The sequence below is a fragment of the Cercospora kikuchii genome (genome assembly GCF_019650295.1).
Source record: "Cercospora kikuchii DNA, contig_00005, whole genome shotgun sequence".
Lineage (NCBI taxonomy): Eukaryota > Fungi > Ascomycota > Dothideomycetes > Mycosphaerellales > Mycosphaerellaceae > Cercospora > Cercospora kikuchii.
In genome coordinates this window covers 73049-89883 of record NW_025408586.1, presented here as the reverse complement: position 1 = coordinate 89883, position 16835 = coordinate 73049, and the positions used below count along the sequence as shown (strand labels likewise).

At 53.0% G+C, this 16835-nt stretch overlaps 3 protein-coding genes across 3 annotated transcripts; all 3 read right to left on the bottom strand.

Moving 5' to 3' along the window:
• Positions 1–4126: 4126 nt before the first annotated feature.
• CKM354_000784700 (uncharacterized protein) lies at positions 4127–4774 on the bottom strand (the record flags this gene model as incomplete). The annotated part of the gene is made up of 2 exons (XM_044803208.1): positions 4127–4461; positions 4522–4774. 2 exons carry the CDS (start codon positions 4772–4774, stop codon positions 4127–4129), a joined length of 588 nt encoding a protein of 195 aa, XP_044659143.1.
• A 2358-nt stretch (positions 4775–7132) lies between these two features.
• CKM354_000784600 (uncharacterized protein) lies at positions 7133–11059 on the bottom strand (the record flags this gene model as incomplete). Its single annotated transcript, XM_044803207.1, has 1 exon — positions 7133–11059. One exon carries the CDS (start codon positions 11057–11059, stop codon positions 7133–7135), a length of 3927 nt encoding a protein of 1308 aa, XP_044659142.1.
• Positions 11060–12028: 969 nt separating this feature from the next.
• Positions 12029–12505, bottom strand: CKM354_000784500 (uncharacterized protein; the record flags this gene model as incomplete). Its single annotated transcript, XM_044803206.1, has 1 exon — positions 12029–12505. One exon carries the CDS (start codon positions 12503–12505, stop codon positions 12029–12031), a length of 477 nt encoding a protein of 158 aa, XP_044659141.1.
• Positions 12506–16835: the final 4330 nt, after the last annotated feature.

The following is a 16835-nucleotide window of genomic DNA, read 5'->3' as shown; positions in this document are numbered from 1 at the left end:
GTGACTGGCAGGCGGCAGAATCCACGGCACGTCTGCGCCTCGGCTCCTCAATTTGAGACGAGTATCGCGTCATTATATCGGCGTCATCCCAAATATTGCCGTCTGGATCGAGCTCTTCCACACCGCATAGACTTCCCAATAGAGAACAGCACAACGCAGATGTTTGTTTTAATTTATAAGGACGCTGAGTCCGCCGGGATGGACGAGCAGCATGGCTGAATAGACTCGGATCGTGCTTATACTATAAATGGTACGAAGCTTACGAGCGTAGAGGCAGGCCAGGGAGGCGCAAGGGGCGCGGCGTCGCTGGCTGATGCTGCCCAGGCTGCAGGAGAAAGAGCTTACGATTCGAGTGGTTCGCTGCTATGGGAGACGAACAATACAGATAAGAGACTTTTTCACCCGGTCGCAGGCCACGGTTTTCCCTTCGTACACTAGATGGACTATTTCACATACGCCTGAAAGGGGATTGTATCGGTGCAAGAAACGTGAATGAACACTTCAATTGAAATCAAAGTTCGTCAGATCGTTAGCAGGCGCGACCCATTGCGTTGACATCTAAGGACACGTGGTTAATTCTGAAGCATTGGTAATTATTTGACTTCCGTGGCAAAACCGGACATCTGGCTCGTTCTGGATTATTACTTACTATTAGACCACGAAATTAGCAGCGTTTCCTAGTCTTATAAGGTGTACAGCATACTCTAGGGATCCTGTAGCCCCAGTCCCCGCCTGACGGAATCCCTATGTGGCGGGATGTAGACTTGAGCACACACATCCTTCGATGGTATTCCTCGATCAGATTATGTGCGATAGTGTTGCAAATGTAGCATTGGCGAGAATATTGCCGTGCAATCCCATCCCGTTCACTTTCATTATCTCTGGCTCTCCTGTTCGCCGTAGCTGCAGCGCAGAAGTCTATTCTTCGCTGCTTGACCTGACACGAGCATTTTCCGTTTTGCAGTCCAGGGTAATGGCCATCATCTCCATCGCACTCAAAGTGCGCAGCGATGTGGCGCTAAGCAAGGCTGGTCGGCTGAACTTTATCTCAGTAGGACTCGCCCACGGTACTTTGCACTTTCAGGGGTGAGCATTTCAGGGGTGAGCATGTCAGCACGGCTGCTGCCAAGACATATCGTCAAAGCCTGGACGATTGCCTACACCGCAATGGCCGGTGAGCCCCGATCAGATCGGGTATAGCTGCGACTATGTCATCACACCGCGAGTCATGCATCGGGCGAGCTAATCCATTGGAGCACGTTCTCGAGGCTGCTGAACCTGTACATGAGCGCAGCATCTCGAAATACTAACATTTTCCTATCTACAAGACTGGAATGCTCTGATCTCCAACGACGATACTGTTTGCGCATTTTGTGCTCTAACTTGTCAATCCACTTCTATCGAGATCGGCGCTGCTTCAGCTCTGCGGTCCGTACACTTATATGGTCGTTGCGCTGCTGGGAAAATACCGCGGTGCGTATGAGATCGGATCCAGACAGAGTGTTTATTTCGCGATGCTGCTCTCGAGCCGAGTTGTCGCTTAATTGTTGTCGAGACCGCATATCCTGCATGTGAGCAAAATTCGACAGTCGTTTGCACGAGGTCTGCGCTTTCGCTAATCCCGTTCGCAACACTCAAGCGGATCTCCTACGAGTCGGCTCAAAGGCTGCGCAGAGCTAGCTTTACATAACGAGCTGGAGGACAAGTCAACTTTCGCGGAATGCCTAATAGAGCTCGAGAAGGACCACTCTCCCGGATGTCCAGAGCAAGCTTTTCGTGACGAAAGGTTTAATTTCAAGTCTTACATATGCGCGGACACAAGGCGGATCTGTCTTTTACCCGGCACTTCCGATCTTGTTCCAGGTCTGGTCAATGCAGAGACCTCTGGATGGACATGGATAGCCTGCGAGCGTAACTTCGAAGCTAGCAGTATACCCCGGATGTAGTTATGTATAGAGAGATGATTGAGCAGGGATTTGCACAACCTTTTGGGCGTGGTATGTAGGAACATTGCCCAAACCAGCCAGCCGCTACCAGCCTCGTCTACCAAAAACGGCATCCCCCCCTCTATGATCCCTGTACAACCGGAAGCACGATTTAGCAAGTGCCATGCAGAGTTTAATCGAGCCCTAAGTCGACGATTTGGGGTAAACGAGAAAGGGTTGTAGCAGAAACCCTCTAGGACTCGCTTCTTCGCCTAGTCCAGCATCCGTGGTCTGTATCTTTAGCTCTTGTGTTGGTCATTCTGCCGAAATGTTGCTGAAGGATTGCTGCGGCGAGCCTGCTCCCGTGTCGCTGCATCGCTCGACTCAGAGATCAGGCCACGGAATCGCCTCCTCGAGGCTATGGTGCTTGTTGGACATTCCGCTAGATCTTTGATTCATCCGGGTTCTTTCTTCGTAGGCCACGGAGCTCCAGATTTCGTCCCCTGCTTGCGGCCAGCCGAGATCAGTGCGTTGAAAAGGAAACGTCTATTTACGTTGTGCCAATATGAGCCCTGCTTCGAATCGATAGAAGTACTATCACGCAACTGAGATGCTTCTCGCAACGATCGCGACTAGTGCTGCTACTGTGCTTAGCCTTCTTTTAAATTCTGTAAAGGCAATTCATTCGCACAATCTAGCTTAGCATGTTGTATGCTCGAAGGACGCTTATCTGGCGGTGGGCTCGACGGCTTCAACTTCCACGTTACATTACTACATCCAAATTCGACAGCCATGCCATTCGGGAACTACCCAGACCGTGGAAATCATCTCAGTGGCGATGAGTCCGCGCGCTCAGAATCACTACTCTCGCTCACTACAGGGGCTGTACGGAGGACAAGGACGAAGACCGCGTGCGATCTCTGTAGGCTGCGAAAAGTCTACAGCACATTCCCAGCCATGCCGGCCAGAGACCTTTCATACTCGGCGATGCTTTCTCAAGATACCTCTACAACCGACCCCTCCGCATCAACGATGGCTGCGGGCCCTTCGACGCCGTCCACGTGCCACGAGATGTAGACAGCCAACTCAACGTAAAGAGATGGTTCATGTTTGATTTTGGCGTGACGAGACCCATCGTGGGTGCTGAATTGAATGGAACACCTCTCAGAGCATTTACGGCACAGTATGACCCAGAGCACGATAAATGGTAAGCGGGCTGCTCGCGAATTTGTCATCGTTTGCTGAGCCGATGCAGGACTTTCAAACCACGTGCGATCAACTTGGAAGCGTGGGCACGTTACTGTGCTATGTTTCAGTGGGGCGCAGGCGAGGAGATCAAGGGCGCAAGTTAATGGATGTACATTCGCCTCAGCAAGCTGTGCAAGGATTCCGATATTGTATCGTCTCTATGGCCATGGTATATAGGCGACCACGTCGAACTCCATTCCTCGTCCTCTCACCACCTTACTCTGTGGAAAACCCACTTCAACATTGTTCTCACCACCCAGTACCGGCTCTACGGTCCAACCCAAAAGTAGGCGACTTCCCCGCTTGCACATGAATTCTCGCTGACCGAGCAGATGTGCACCAATGTCTACGCATACTTTGGCTGCCGGCAGAGACACGAGGCACGCGATGAGGATGGACTCAGACTCAAATACATTGCTATGTGTGCGACAGCACGCAATGCTACACCGAGAGTCATTTGCAGACAGAGGACGATGAACATGTGATGAACGAAGATGAGGACGATCAGGACTGTCCGGAGTGCAAGGGCGACACGCCGCCAGAAACACCTTGAGATGATTTCGTCGAACATGCATTGAGAATGTGCAAGCAAGCAGATCAACACCCTCTGGCGTTTCTCATGTGTCGCCCTGTAGGGGCCTTTACGTATAAAATCCTTTACAGTCCTGAAGTGACGTTGATCTGGTAGCCGTGCAAACATTCGAAAGCTAGTCAAGACAGCAGATTGTCGTCTTTCGTTTTGATATATGCGTGGCATATGTATCCACAATCCCTGAATCGTTCCAGCACAACACGTTCTCCCACGTTCTTGCATACCGAGTCAATGCACTGGAGTGATCCTGAGGAGTCAGGATATGTGTACACGAGGAGCGGGCAAGGCACAGACTTGCGAAAGGTTGTGATCCCAAACCATTCCCGGTGAGGCTCGAGGGACTCGGGCATTGTGTTCTTGGTCAGGAATCCTGATGTTCACATTTGTGCTGAAGATACAAGAGCACAGTCCAGTCGAAGACACCATCGTCGTCCCAGCCCCTACTCCAGGCTCCAGACCGGAACAGCGCTCTTATTCTAGCATAATCTGGCATCTCGCCATACCCAAGCTGGCGAACGTACTCCATGTATTTCACGAATTCTTCGGGCAAGCTCGCACACAGATCTCCAACCTCTATACTCCTCTTTTTCTCCAGTATCAACGCTTCCTTTTCCTTGCGTCGTCCCTTCAGGCCCTGCCACGGGAGTTTGCCTCGTGCAAAATAGATCATGGTGTAAGCCAGCGATTCAAGGTCATCTCGGAAGGATTGCGTTACGGAACGCGTCAGTAAGACACTTCAGGGCAAGCAGGACCTGCCTTGCTCACTTATTCCTTCGTGGCCTCGGATGCTGGCATAACGGGCTGTTCCAACCAACCACGGCCTCGTGGATGTAGTTCCAGAAGGATCATCTTTAGCATCGGCATCCTCGGCGAGACCCAAGTCAGTGATGTAAACGACGTTGCCATTCCCGCCTGTTCCCATCAAGCAGTTTTGAGGTTTAATGTCGCGATGGACGATACCTCTCGAGTGCATGCTTTCGAGTCGTTGGAGAAGCTGATCCATCAGCATGGTCAGTAACACTTTCTTGCATATATCTTCAGCTTGCTGTCGGACGCTCAGAATCTTCTGTACATCTTACGATGCAAGTCCGACATACCTTGATCTACATGCTCCTCGTAGCCTTTCCAACGATCCAGGCATGCACCTATTGCCAGTGTCTTTTCGATAACGGTGGGCACTGCTGTCTATACTCAGTAAGTCTCGCGCCGCTCTCCAAAGGCAATGGTGTTCAGAGCTAAAAGCAGCGTAGAACGATCAAGTCGGCGAGCTGGACTGTGAAGCTGTCTGTGCGACTGCTCATCGAGCCAACGGCACTGCCGGCAATGTCCCCGGAACAGCTTGCAATGCTGGTGGCAGTTATGAATGCGTCAGCGCATTCCATGCTGAGTTCTGCACACCATGTTACAACTTCTAGCTGGATCTCAGCAGAACTCGTCACTATAAGAGCCTGCTATTGCGAGAGTGGGGATGGCATGAATGATCAAATGAGATCATGTTACAGCTCGCTATCGAGGCTCGTAATCAGGCAAACGGTGCAAGCGAAAGAGTATTGAACCAGGACCACAGCGGCGACGAATGAGGGGCTTTGTGGCGTAATCTTCCTAGCCATGAGCCACTGAAAAAGTATCAGCTTCATTCCGGCAAGATTTCTCTTCATGGGTGTTAATAGCATGGAGTCCCTCCTGGAAACGAGTGTCGTTGCGCAGATAGTCGAGTTATGTCTATAGTGACTGTGCTGTGCGGCTCATGGTTTGTCCTTGTACTGATGGTGAGTTCTACAGCGTGTCCTCGCTTTCGGAAAATCAGTACCTCGTGCCTTGGTCAAGAACGATCTTTGAGTCCACCAAAGAGTGCCATGCTTGATGTATTACACTGCTGTGTCCTGGGAGTACTGTCACTTCTTGGGCTCTCTGGTCCTGGAATACGGAGGTGCTCCGCTTGACGCTTCCTCCCTTGTCGTCAAATTAGTATCGTGCTTTCGAAATCTATGCAGATTATTGGCTACGACACCACACAATAAGATGTGTGAAAGCCCAAGATAGTATCATCTTCGGTAGCTCTAGCATTCTTCAGCTCGCCAGATATCTTACACGCATAGAAGCTTTCCCCGCTTAGCCATTCGAACGAGCGTGTTGTATCTGAGGCATGGTTAGCGTGTGAAGCAGGTGTATCCCGGACAATAGTCAACACTCACAGTTTACCAACCGCGCCCAAATCCGTCAGCTTGAGTGCCTCCTCACCTTCTCTTAATCGTGGTCACGATCTTGCACGAGGATCTTGTCCCTGTAGAGCCACCGCAAGTAGACACGATAGTGAAAGTGAGTACAACAAGAAACGCGAACCTGAACATATTCACCCGTACATAATGCGATCACAATATTCAGTGGGAATCTGTGCCAGGATTACATATTCGTGCTCCCGAAGCTCCAGATCAAGACTAAATGCAGCAATAATACTGTCTCGTCTCCATACCATCACAGCCGGATCATCCACGAGCGCTTTACCATCTATCTCCCATAATGTGACACCGTGTTTCTGCTCACGAAAATATTGCTGGCAGAGTCGTCGTGCAAAATTTTTGTCTGACGTCAAAGAGAGAAAAAGACTGAGGTCTCGGTTGCCCCACGCAAAGTGTTTATTCACCCGGATCTGAAAGTTTGCAGTGGTCGTAGGTATTGCCCAGCCAAGACCTACGGGTATAGTTGGATCCTGCTCGAACATCAAACCACGGGCACGTAAGCCGCTCAAGTTGTGGCCGGCGTGGGCTGCTCTCCACAGCTTTCGAGGCGCGCTCTCTCTTGTGAGATGTGTAAGGCTTGTACTTCCCAGACACGCTCGTCCCATGTCTCTCCTATGCGCTACAGGTCAGAAATGATCGTAATCCGGGCTGCTTCCTTCTTTGGCGAGTTGTGCTAGCAGAGACGTTTCAGTTACAGCAGGCACCATAGTAGGGTCGGAGAATGAAGGCGGGCAAATGCCGTCATCGTGCATTGTTTGCGTCTCCTGGGACCAGAGGTAATATTAAGTTAGCGAAGGTAGCGTTTATACGTAGGTATATAGAGCGATAGAACGAGGCGCCGGCGAGCCCATCTTGTAATAGATGTGTGTGTCAGATGGATTGCACCTCTGCTCTTGTGGTAACGATGATATGGGGTAATAACGCCAGGCCCCGCTAACCCAGCGAATAGTTTCGTTTCGTTTCGTTTCGTTATTCAATCTAGCTATGCACGGATCGAGCCCGTATGAGCTGTCCCTAAACGTTATATGTCTGCCATTCGTACTCTCATCAGCCGCCTTGACTCAAAACGTCCCCAAGTCGGTTTTGTTACGAGTGTGACGGGAGGAAGCCACTCGGCGAGAGTACCATCAGCGGCGGTCTGCGCCTATGACCTGGCTCGAAAATCTTCCCGTACTCTTGAGAAACGCGATCGTCGCTCGCACCACGACCAAGTCCGGTCGCCACTGGTCTCCATCTACGTACTGCCCGGTCCTCGGGTCTCTCCTACGACTCTTCCCGCCTAGTAAGTAGGAGACGTCTCCCCATCGATCTCCGGCCACTTCTTTCAGTCGCGTTCTCTCTGCTGTCCAATTGGGACAGTGGAGGATTCCGTGTTTCACCGTCTCTCCGCCCTGTCCACACATGCACATTGGACTTTCGATTTGTCTGATTCGGGCCATGTATTCATTCAGGTGCGCGTGACCCGTGCGAGCCTGCGCAAGAATGCCTGCGTCCTCGTGCGACAGTGGCCCATATAGTTGTAATGTGTGTTTACCGGGGAGGGCGCTGTCGATAGCATACGTGTATTTTCCCCATTTGCCCTGCACGTGAAATCTGTCCGCGTCCATTGCCTTGCGGAGTAGTTTCTGTACTTCACCTTGTTCTCGAATTCGTTGTTCCGGTTTCACCATAGCCATGTGCTTCTCGGCCGTGGTCGTCTGGGCCGCCACATGCGCGCGCTCGTTTCCCGGTATTCCCTTATGTCCAGGAACCCACAAGAACTTAACTTCCTGGCCTTGATCTTTGATGCTCTGCACTTCGCGCAGCGTCGCTGAAACAAGGGCTTCCAGTTTCCTGGATCTTGCGCCGTTTTCGATCTGGTGTAGCGCCTCTTGACTATCGGTGACAATCCATCCTGACTCTCGGGCCCTGCCTAGCCGCTCTAGCGCCGTCTTGATGGCCCAGACCTCGGCGGCCGTAGCCGTGCACGTCTTCTCTCGCCCGATCGTTTCTCGGCAGACGACTTTAAACCCAGGGTGTCCACAGCTCGGATCGTACCTCACAACCGCAACTCCTGCCCATCCGTTCCGGACCGATGCGTCAGTATAGTAGACAATGTTCTTGGCTATAGAGGCAGATATTTCCCGGTGGAAGCGCATCGCCTCTGCAGCCTCATGAACAAACACCATCTGCTGGTGATCATGCCAGGGCGCCAGCGCATATAGCGGTCGTGCGGTGATTGCTGCTCCTTTGGTTCCCTGGAGTGCTTTATGATACCGGGACCATGTTTCGAATAGTGGACTCGCGTGCCGGTTGGATCGCCGTTCCATCCCATTCATGATTGTGCACAGAGGATGACCCCGGGGTAGAGCCCGGACCTCCAATGCGTGCTTGGCCACTCGTTTCGCCAATCGCATGGCGACCGGTTCGAGACCGGCTTCGTCCTGCAGGACGGCAGACGACACCGTTCGGAAAGCGCCAATGACGGCTTGCGCGCCCATGCGCTGCACTCGTCCTAGACGGGCGACGTGCTCCTGCGTTCCTCGGCGTCCTTCCGCATACCACGTAGATGCAGCGTAATCCGTTGTGGCGGTGACCGCCACTTGGTACATCTGGCGGACCTGCCTCGGCCGGATTCCGCGCAGCCTTCCCATCGCCAGGCATCTCTTCGTAGCCCTCTCCACAATCTTGTCAATATGATCGGTCATCTGCAGTTTGCTGTCAAGGATAACGCCCAAAACCTTGATGCGGTCTTGCGGTTCGATCCCCTGTCCCAAGAAGCGTAGGGAAGTCTTTCGGCACGGCTCGACCCTGGGACGCTCAAAGTGAATGAGGCTGGTCTTCGCCGCTTCGAATGTCGCTCCACTCTCCCGTGCCCACCGTGCCGCCGGAAGGAGCACCTGCAAGCGTAACTTCCGCATCGTCTCATCACAGTCAGCACCGGTCCGCCATGCCGTGTAGTTATCGATGAACCCCAGCGAGCCGCCCTCGGCATCGATCCTGCTTTCCACGAGATTCGCGTTGTAAAAGACATACAAGATCGGAGAGAGGGGAGATCCTTGCGGAATGCCGGCGTGTGCGATGCGCACACATTCGGAAACGTGCCGCCCCATCACCACCGTCCCTGTACGGTCCTCACAGAAACTGCGGATCCATCGTACTATCTTGCTGGGCACACCGCGCTCGCCCAACCGCCGTTCTAATATGGCTGGATGGACCCCGTTAAAAGCCCCTTGCACATCGAGTGTGACCAATGACAACACCCGATTTCCTCTCCATGCTTCCGAGATCTTCTCAACCAGAATATCTAAGGCCTGCTCACTCGATCGCTGCTTTCGAGCCCCAAAATGGTTGTCCGGGAGCAGAGAGTAACGTTCGGCCAAGTATGACAACCTCGTCGCCACAATACACTCCAAGCCCTTGCTGATCGTGGGCAGCAGGGATATGGGTCGGTAGGCCTTGGGCACGGTGTAGTCCGCTTTCCCGGGCTTCCGCAGCGCAATGATCTTGGCATGGCGCCACGAACGGGGTACGTATGCCAGGTCCAGAGACGTCTGGTATATCCATTGGATCCACGGGCGGACTGACGGCAGGAGTTGTCTCCACATTTCGAAGCTGATCTCGTCTGCACCAGGTGCTTTTCTCGGGTTATACCGGAAGATGGCTTGGTCGATTTCCTCTGTTGTGATTGCGGGTAGATCGCGAGGCACCCGTCCTCGGCGACGTTCTCTTGCCTGTTGGTGTCCTGTATTGCTCTCTGGCTCTGGCGGAGCGGGAAAGAAATTCGCCATAAGCAGAGCCGCTTTTGCTTCTTCCGTTTCTGCCACTGCGTCTTCGTACCTCAGAGTGGGAATATGGGACAACCCACTAGCGATGCTGGTGTACTGGTTGGCTCTCCACAGATTGTTGGGCTCAGCAAGGAATTCCTTCCAGTGCTGACTCTTTTGGCGCTCGATACGCCGGAAGTACTCTTGACGGGCGACGCGATATCTCTCCCGAGCTTCAAATGCATCTTCACCTCTTCTCCTTAGGGTAGTAACGAGATTGCGCGCTGAGGATAGCGGGGTACGCAGCAACGTCAGGTCTGGCGTCCACCACCGCTTCGCGTATGGCGATGGTCGCGCTCGCGGCACGCTGGCGTGGACTGTCTGCACCACTGCCTCCATAAAGCCTTCGGCTATTGCATCCAGGTGCACAGTATTGGGATTTTCCGGCCGAGGCACGTGTCTAAGTCGTTCCAACACCTCGTTCCCAATCTGCAGCCAATCCGCCTTCTCTGGTATAAACCGAGTGAGCTTTGTGGGCACTTGTTGGGGTCGAAGTCGAAACTCGATGGCCACCGGTCGATGATCCGATCCATGGTCGTGCTCGTGAATGTGACAACGGACGAGCTGAGGCACAAGTGCTCGACTCGCCATAATAACATCCACCGTGGATGACTGCTCTCGACCGGGATGTTGCCACGTGATGGTTCCAGTGGGCAGCATCGACTGCAGGTCGAATTCGTGCGCCAAATGGACGAGCGGCCTCCCTTCGTCCCTCCGCGCTCTCCTCACTCCATCTCGCCCACCCCACAGGCAGTCGTAACGGTTTAGGTCCGAACACATCACCACCTCGATCTCGCCTCCAATTCGAGCCCGGGTGTCATCGATGGCCTTGCGGATTCGAGTCAATTTCTCGTACAGATCGGGATCCTGTGCGCGGAACCGGCTTCGGTCGTTCGGGTCGTATGCAGAGATCACGAGCACTGTTGCTTCGGCGGTCTGGAGCGTCGCTGCCACGAGGTCGCACGAGTCGATCGGTACCTGCACTGCTTCTACCGCTGCATTTACCCACAGTATCGCTCGATATGCAAACTGCGTGGACGTGTGCTCCCGCTGTACCGTCGGGATCACTGGCCGCCATCGCTCGTGGAACCCACAGTAACCTTCTCCGGTATCCGGGCGGCGGAACAGATATGGCTCCACCAGCGCCAACACGGTAAACTTCGAGTATGCTGCATTATTGAGCACACTCCACTGCACCTGTTTCTGTCGTCCCACGTTATAGTGAAGTACCTGGAAAGCGGCACTCATGGACTGACTGCGTTATTTCCCATCTCAGTGTCCTGGTTTGCAGACGCTTGCCGCTGGTTGGTGTTCTGGCTCGCTTGCGTATCCAAATATCTCTTATGATTAGGGTGTCTCTTGCACTGCCAGTCCGAGACGCGATGCGGGACGGCGCACACTGCGCATTTTGGTGGTCCCTCGCTCTGGCAGTCCCGAGTCTGGTGCGACCCCGTGCACTTTCCACACTTCGTGGGCTTCCGACATGCGCTCTGCAGATGGCCGTACGTGTTGCAGTTGAAGCACAGCTTGTCTGCAGTGCTTGTCTCGCACCGTGAGCAGAACGCACCGCACGCCCCACCCCCGAACAGTGCCTCGCCGCGTTTCAACAAATGTTCTGCCGCCAGTCGATTCTTGAGCCAGATGACCAGCGAGCCTGTTTTCTTCCACGGATCGACTCTGCTGAGCCAATTCGCCTTCATCGCCGTGAAGTCCAAGTTTTCTCCCCGATTGTCTGCTGCAAACTCCATGCACACTTCCTTTCGCAGTGATCTTCCTCCACCGGCGGTGGCATCGAGCACCGCACTTTGGCTACCATGTCGCATTTAACCGGGTACCACGTCTCGCTCTTGACGCTGGCGTGAGGCATGCTTGTGACGAGCCATGCGGTGCTCGCCTTCGCTTTCACCGCTTCCGCCTCAGTATGGAAGACCACGTTGATCCTCTCGCCCGACAACTGGCGGATGCAGCGGATCTGCACGCCTCCTAGCTCTTGACATCCATCGAGGCCCTGCTGGAGCATCGTCTTGACCCGGACCAGGTCCGTCTTCTCTCCCGAGAATCGCGAGGTGTTGACGGTGATCCCACATTTGTCGTCCTCTACTCGCATTCCCTGCGGCTGATCTTGACTGCTAGACCTCCTCGATAGGTTGCCATCATGCGCCTGGCCCGTGTTGCCGATCGCCGCTGCTGCTGCATATGTCGGCTTGCCTCGATTGCCTATCTGAATGAGCTTTTCAGCTCTAGCAGTTCTGCTTTCAGCTCTTTGACCTCTTGAACTTCCCTGCGCATCTCCCGGATCTCCTGCATCCTCTCTTCTTCTTTCTTAAGTAGGCTCCGGACCATCGCCTTCAGACTGTGGATTTGATCCCCCAGTTTCGTCTCTCGAGAGGCATTCTCGGGCTGCTCCTCTGCCCTCCTCTTCTTCGAAGCTTCGGTCGGCTGGCTGAATTGGAAGGCTACTGGAGCCTCGCGGCCCGTGCTGCCAGCTGCATGATTTGTCTTCCTTCCTCGAGCCCTGGTCACCACCTGGTAGCCCTCCTCGTCCACCGCCCTCCCCATCCTCTCCGGGCTTGGCACCCCCGCAACAGCGTCGTCGAGCCCGGTTGCGTACGGGACCGGCGCGACGCGCCCAGCGACCACACCTTCTCCCACCCGAACACATTCATCACTTTCTTTGGCACTATTGTTGTTCATGTCGAAGGTTTTTACGCATGCTTCACCGTGACACGAGCTACCCTATATGACGAGCCACAATCTGAACTTCCGACTCGCTCGCCATGGACAAGGAGTTTATGTGCTGCGAAGTCATTCGGCACTGATCTGTAAGGCCTTCTTCCTCTCCTGTCTTAAGCATTACAAAAAATGCATGGCAATAGTCGTACTATTGATCACTATGCAAACGCTGCAAAACCACTCTTCCATACTCGGCCCCTGCTACATTGTGCTCGCAGATTTGCATCAAGCTTTCGGAGGGCAGACATTGCAGTCTATATAGCAAAGGACATCTCTATTGCATTAGTAGATGTCGGAGCAAGGTGTCGTGCATTCCGAGAGTTTCTCCGTTCATCAATGCAGATCCGTAGATCGCTCAACGATATAAGACGAGTAATCGTGCTGACCTCATGCTGTAACACACAAAAGGCTGTTTCAGCGCTATGCTGTCTCCAGACATGCTGTGTATGGTGGAGTGTGGCGCACGGTCGCAGACTGCTGCAGCTACGTGGGCTCGGCGCTTCTGCCTGCTGTCCGCTTTCGGACCAGTTTTCGGGTACCTGCAGATCCCCCAGAAACTCTAGTTCCTTCTTTCCCATTCCTCCACACTACTTTCATAGAGTAGTACGGAGCATATGGACGAGGCTAGCCTGGCGCTGGCCGAAGATGTGTGCTCTGGCGTAAAGAGGTCTATTCGCGCTCATCGCTTCACACTAGCATCATTCGTGCCACGCTAGTATCGATTGAAGCACGTGTTCGCAGCACATCGATGAGCCTAGGGGCGCAAAACGATACAGCAAGACGTGGGGATCAGGTGTAACACAGATAATACTGGACATCAGGAGATTTTAGATTCTGCAAAATACACTATGGAACACATCCCGGAGAGTGGAATACCACCAGCTATGAGAGCGAATCGCACCATCCGACATGCTATCTATCCGAAAGCCTCAAGACAAGTGCAAAGTTACGGTCCTCGATGATTCTGAGAGCTCACCATACATCATTCCATTCACAAAGCACTCGCCGTAGAGGGTCACCTTCCCTGCTTCCTCGCCAACAATAATCGGCGTTGCAACTCCATGGATGAGGTATATGGAAGCCCCAGGGAATATGCGAACCGGTCCGATTCCCATCCTTCCCTTTTCTGTAATGAAAAAACGTCGGTTGCGGTTCACCTCCTCCGCCACACTGCCGTATTGAGTGGATTTCTCAACGCCTGACCAGTCTTCCTGCATAGTATCTTGAGCCGCTTCATGCTGGTCTACAGCTTTAGCATAGGAAAGGCCATGAACGTGAGCGAGCCAATGTTCGAACAGGTCGTGTATCTCACATGGTAGTATTTCCATATCCACACAGTCTATAGCTTTAACGCAACCGTCCATAATTAGTGTCGAGCCAAAGGCGGGCTCTATATCCGAAGGTGGAAGCTGGCTTCTAGCCAAGTCTAACCAGCCTGCGAACACTTGGTAAGGAGAGAAACCAAGTTCGTTGCACACTGGGAGACAATAGGGCATTTCACAAGCGCCGATTGTATCAACCTTGACCGCACGCACGCAGAGTTGTTCGCCTCTAAAGGAATACCAGGTGGGCATTGCACTTGCAGAGAATTGAGCTCCCCCAATATCATTGCTGTGTAGTCGTAGAGGCTTGCCCGGAATTCTCCAGTCCGGTGTCCAAGACGGAATGTCACTCTGAGCCGTATCAAACGAGATGCGTAGCTCATCCGGGCTCCGCAGCAGCCCCACGTTGCACGGGTACCCATAGCCTGCATACTGCAATATATTTAGACTCTCACTGGCTTCAATGCGTCGTTTAGCAAAGTTCTAATACATATCCCGACATGAGACTTCAACTGTAGGCTTGAACCAGGAAGTCGCAGGGTCTTCGTAGTCTACAAGCCCCCACAGAGCATTCAAGCGGTCCTGCTCAGTCTGACATTGCCACGCACTTAGCATATAAGCAAGATCATTGAAGCGCTTGTGCTTCCCCCGTGATAATTCCCTACGCAGCTGAGCAAGCCTGTGAGCATTCCAATATGGGCTCTGGAATTGCGTCAAAGGAGGATCAGCAATTATTGAGCACAATTTTTCTACCGCAACCAAGAAGGTGTCACCTGAGATGGATGAACTGCCACAACGGAGTTCTAGTCTTTTAGCCAGGACGACTTCCTGCACTATCCATCGGCGCGAGAACCAGGGTCGCTGCAAGAGAGACCGTGCTGCTACCATTGTGTTTGCGTCGGGATTCAACAAATCTTGAACATTCCGTCTGTCGCCTTGCTGGAACAACCTCGCAAGGGCGAGTTCGAAATCCGTGCTCGTGTGTCCACTGTCGTATGTGTTGCCGTTGAGAACTTGGAAAAAATCGAACGCAATATCGCTGCCGCATTCGCTTCTTCATAGCCACCCAATGACCTTTTCTGCTTGCCGAAATATACTGGCCATGATGCGAATTTGACTCTGCCTTTCGACATCGTTTTCTTGGTCGATAGAAATTTGATCGATCCAGAGCCTTCGTCGCTGGGAACAGGATGAAAGTGCAGCCAAAGCGTCGTGCAGAGAAGCCGTGACAGTGAATGAGCTACCATCCAATAGAATGGTTCTGATCGAAGACTTTTTGCTGCCCCATACGTAAGACAAAGTGTAATAGGACGGATTTGTTTGCAGCCTAGTGTGCGTCAGACGACCTCTGATGTGTCCTTCGGAAACGCTAGAACAGTCCAGCTCGAGAAGACGGATGCTGTCTGAGTGTTGGAGCGGCGCATGTTTGTAAGTCATCGTATTTTTCGCCTGGCAAGAAATGGAACGATGAGACTGTGCGTAAGTGGAAGATTGAAAGTTTTGTTGCTACACTCAGCAAGGGCCAGAAAGCATGGCGCTAGTGCATGGCTGCGCCTTGCAGCTGAGATACCACAGGTCCCCGCAATCTAGACTAAGCTGCGCATTTGGGAGGAGGCAAAGCTCCTGCATGACAGCGCATCCACAGCCCCGATCCACAATAGACGAGCAGCTTATTACGCGAGAATAGTTGCAACTCATTGCGGAAGACCAGTATGCTTACCGCACATCAACTGTTATGCGATGTATGCAGTATCGCCAGCCCTATTGGCAAGACAGCCCGCATTCTCGAAATGTCACCCTCAAAAAGAGAAACAAAACCGCCCCATAGGAACCATACATAGTCCCGGCATGGACGAACACTCTTGTGCCTCCGATGTCGACCCGCAACGCTTCTGCATTACTACAGTCTTGGGCATCACTATCTAGTGCAAGTTTTCCGCATTGACGTCCGGCTTTTCTCACATCCTTCGCTTCTGGCCCGGTCCTAGCGCTGCCAGCCTTACTGGCCTCTTTCTCGGCTTTCTTTGCCTCCTTCCCAGCCTCTTTCAGAGCACGATCCTTTCGTACTTTCGCCAATCTTCATAGTTCATCACCCTTGCCGTTCCAATAATCTCTGTCTTGGTAAACCGACGGGCTTTGGCTTCGTTATTAATCTTCGCTAAAAATTGATTTTGCTCACGAAGGAGGGTGCGTTCGGCGAACGACAGTTGTGTTGCATTAGTGAGCTTCTCGAGGTTATTTTGAAAACGTTGCCGGCGGGTCACGTCGAGCATGTCGGTATCGAGCTTGATCAGATTGTGCAGAGCGTGGACTGCTTCCGCCGATACGGGAGTTACGGGAGCCTTGGGTGTTACTGGAGTGTGCGGCAACGGATCATGGGAGACTGGATCTTGCCGTACAATGCCAGTCGCCAGTCCTGCTGGTTCGATAGTAGCTGGAGGTAAATCCTTGATCACTTTGGCCGGATCGAACGGGAAGAGGCCTGCTTTGGCCCAGCCCGATCGTACATTCCGTAACGTGAAAGCACGCTTACGTGCAGGGCTGTACAGGTACGTAAAGTGCTCCTTTCCGATCGTTCCCACGCCTCCACGTTCCAGACGTTCCACCTAATCCCGGTAGGCTGCTTTGAGCGGACCGAACACAGAGATGTCACAGGGTTGCAACTTATGGGACGTGTAAGAAGGGAGGCGACACAGCGTGATGTTGTTCTCAAAACAGAACTCCAACACTTCGAGCGTTTCATGCGTCCCGAACCCATTACAGATCAGTACTCGCGGCTTCTGTCCTGCACGATCTTTGGTCTGAGGGTCGAACACCAGCTTCAGCCACTGCAAGCTAAGGAATGAGTCCGTGTACCCGCTGTCCGAGAAGGCGTAGTGCCATCCGGGGGTAGGCCACGTACTCCAGTTGGATCGGTGAGTGGCAGCGGGCCAGATGATCATGGGATGCAGATACCTACCATCCGCACT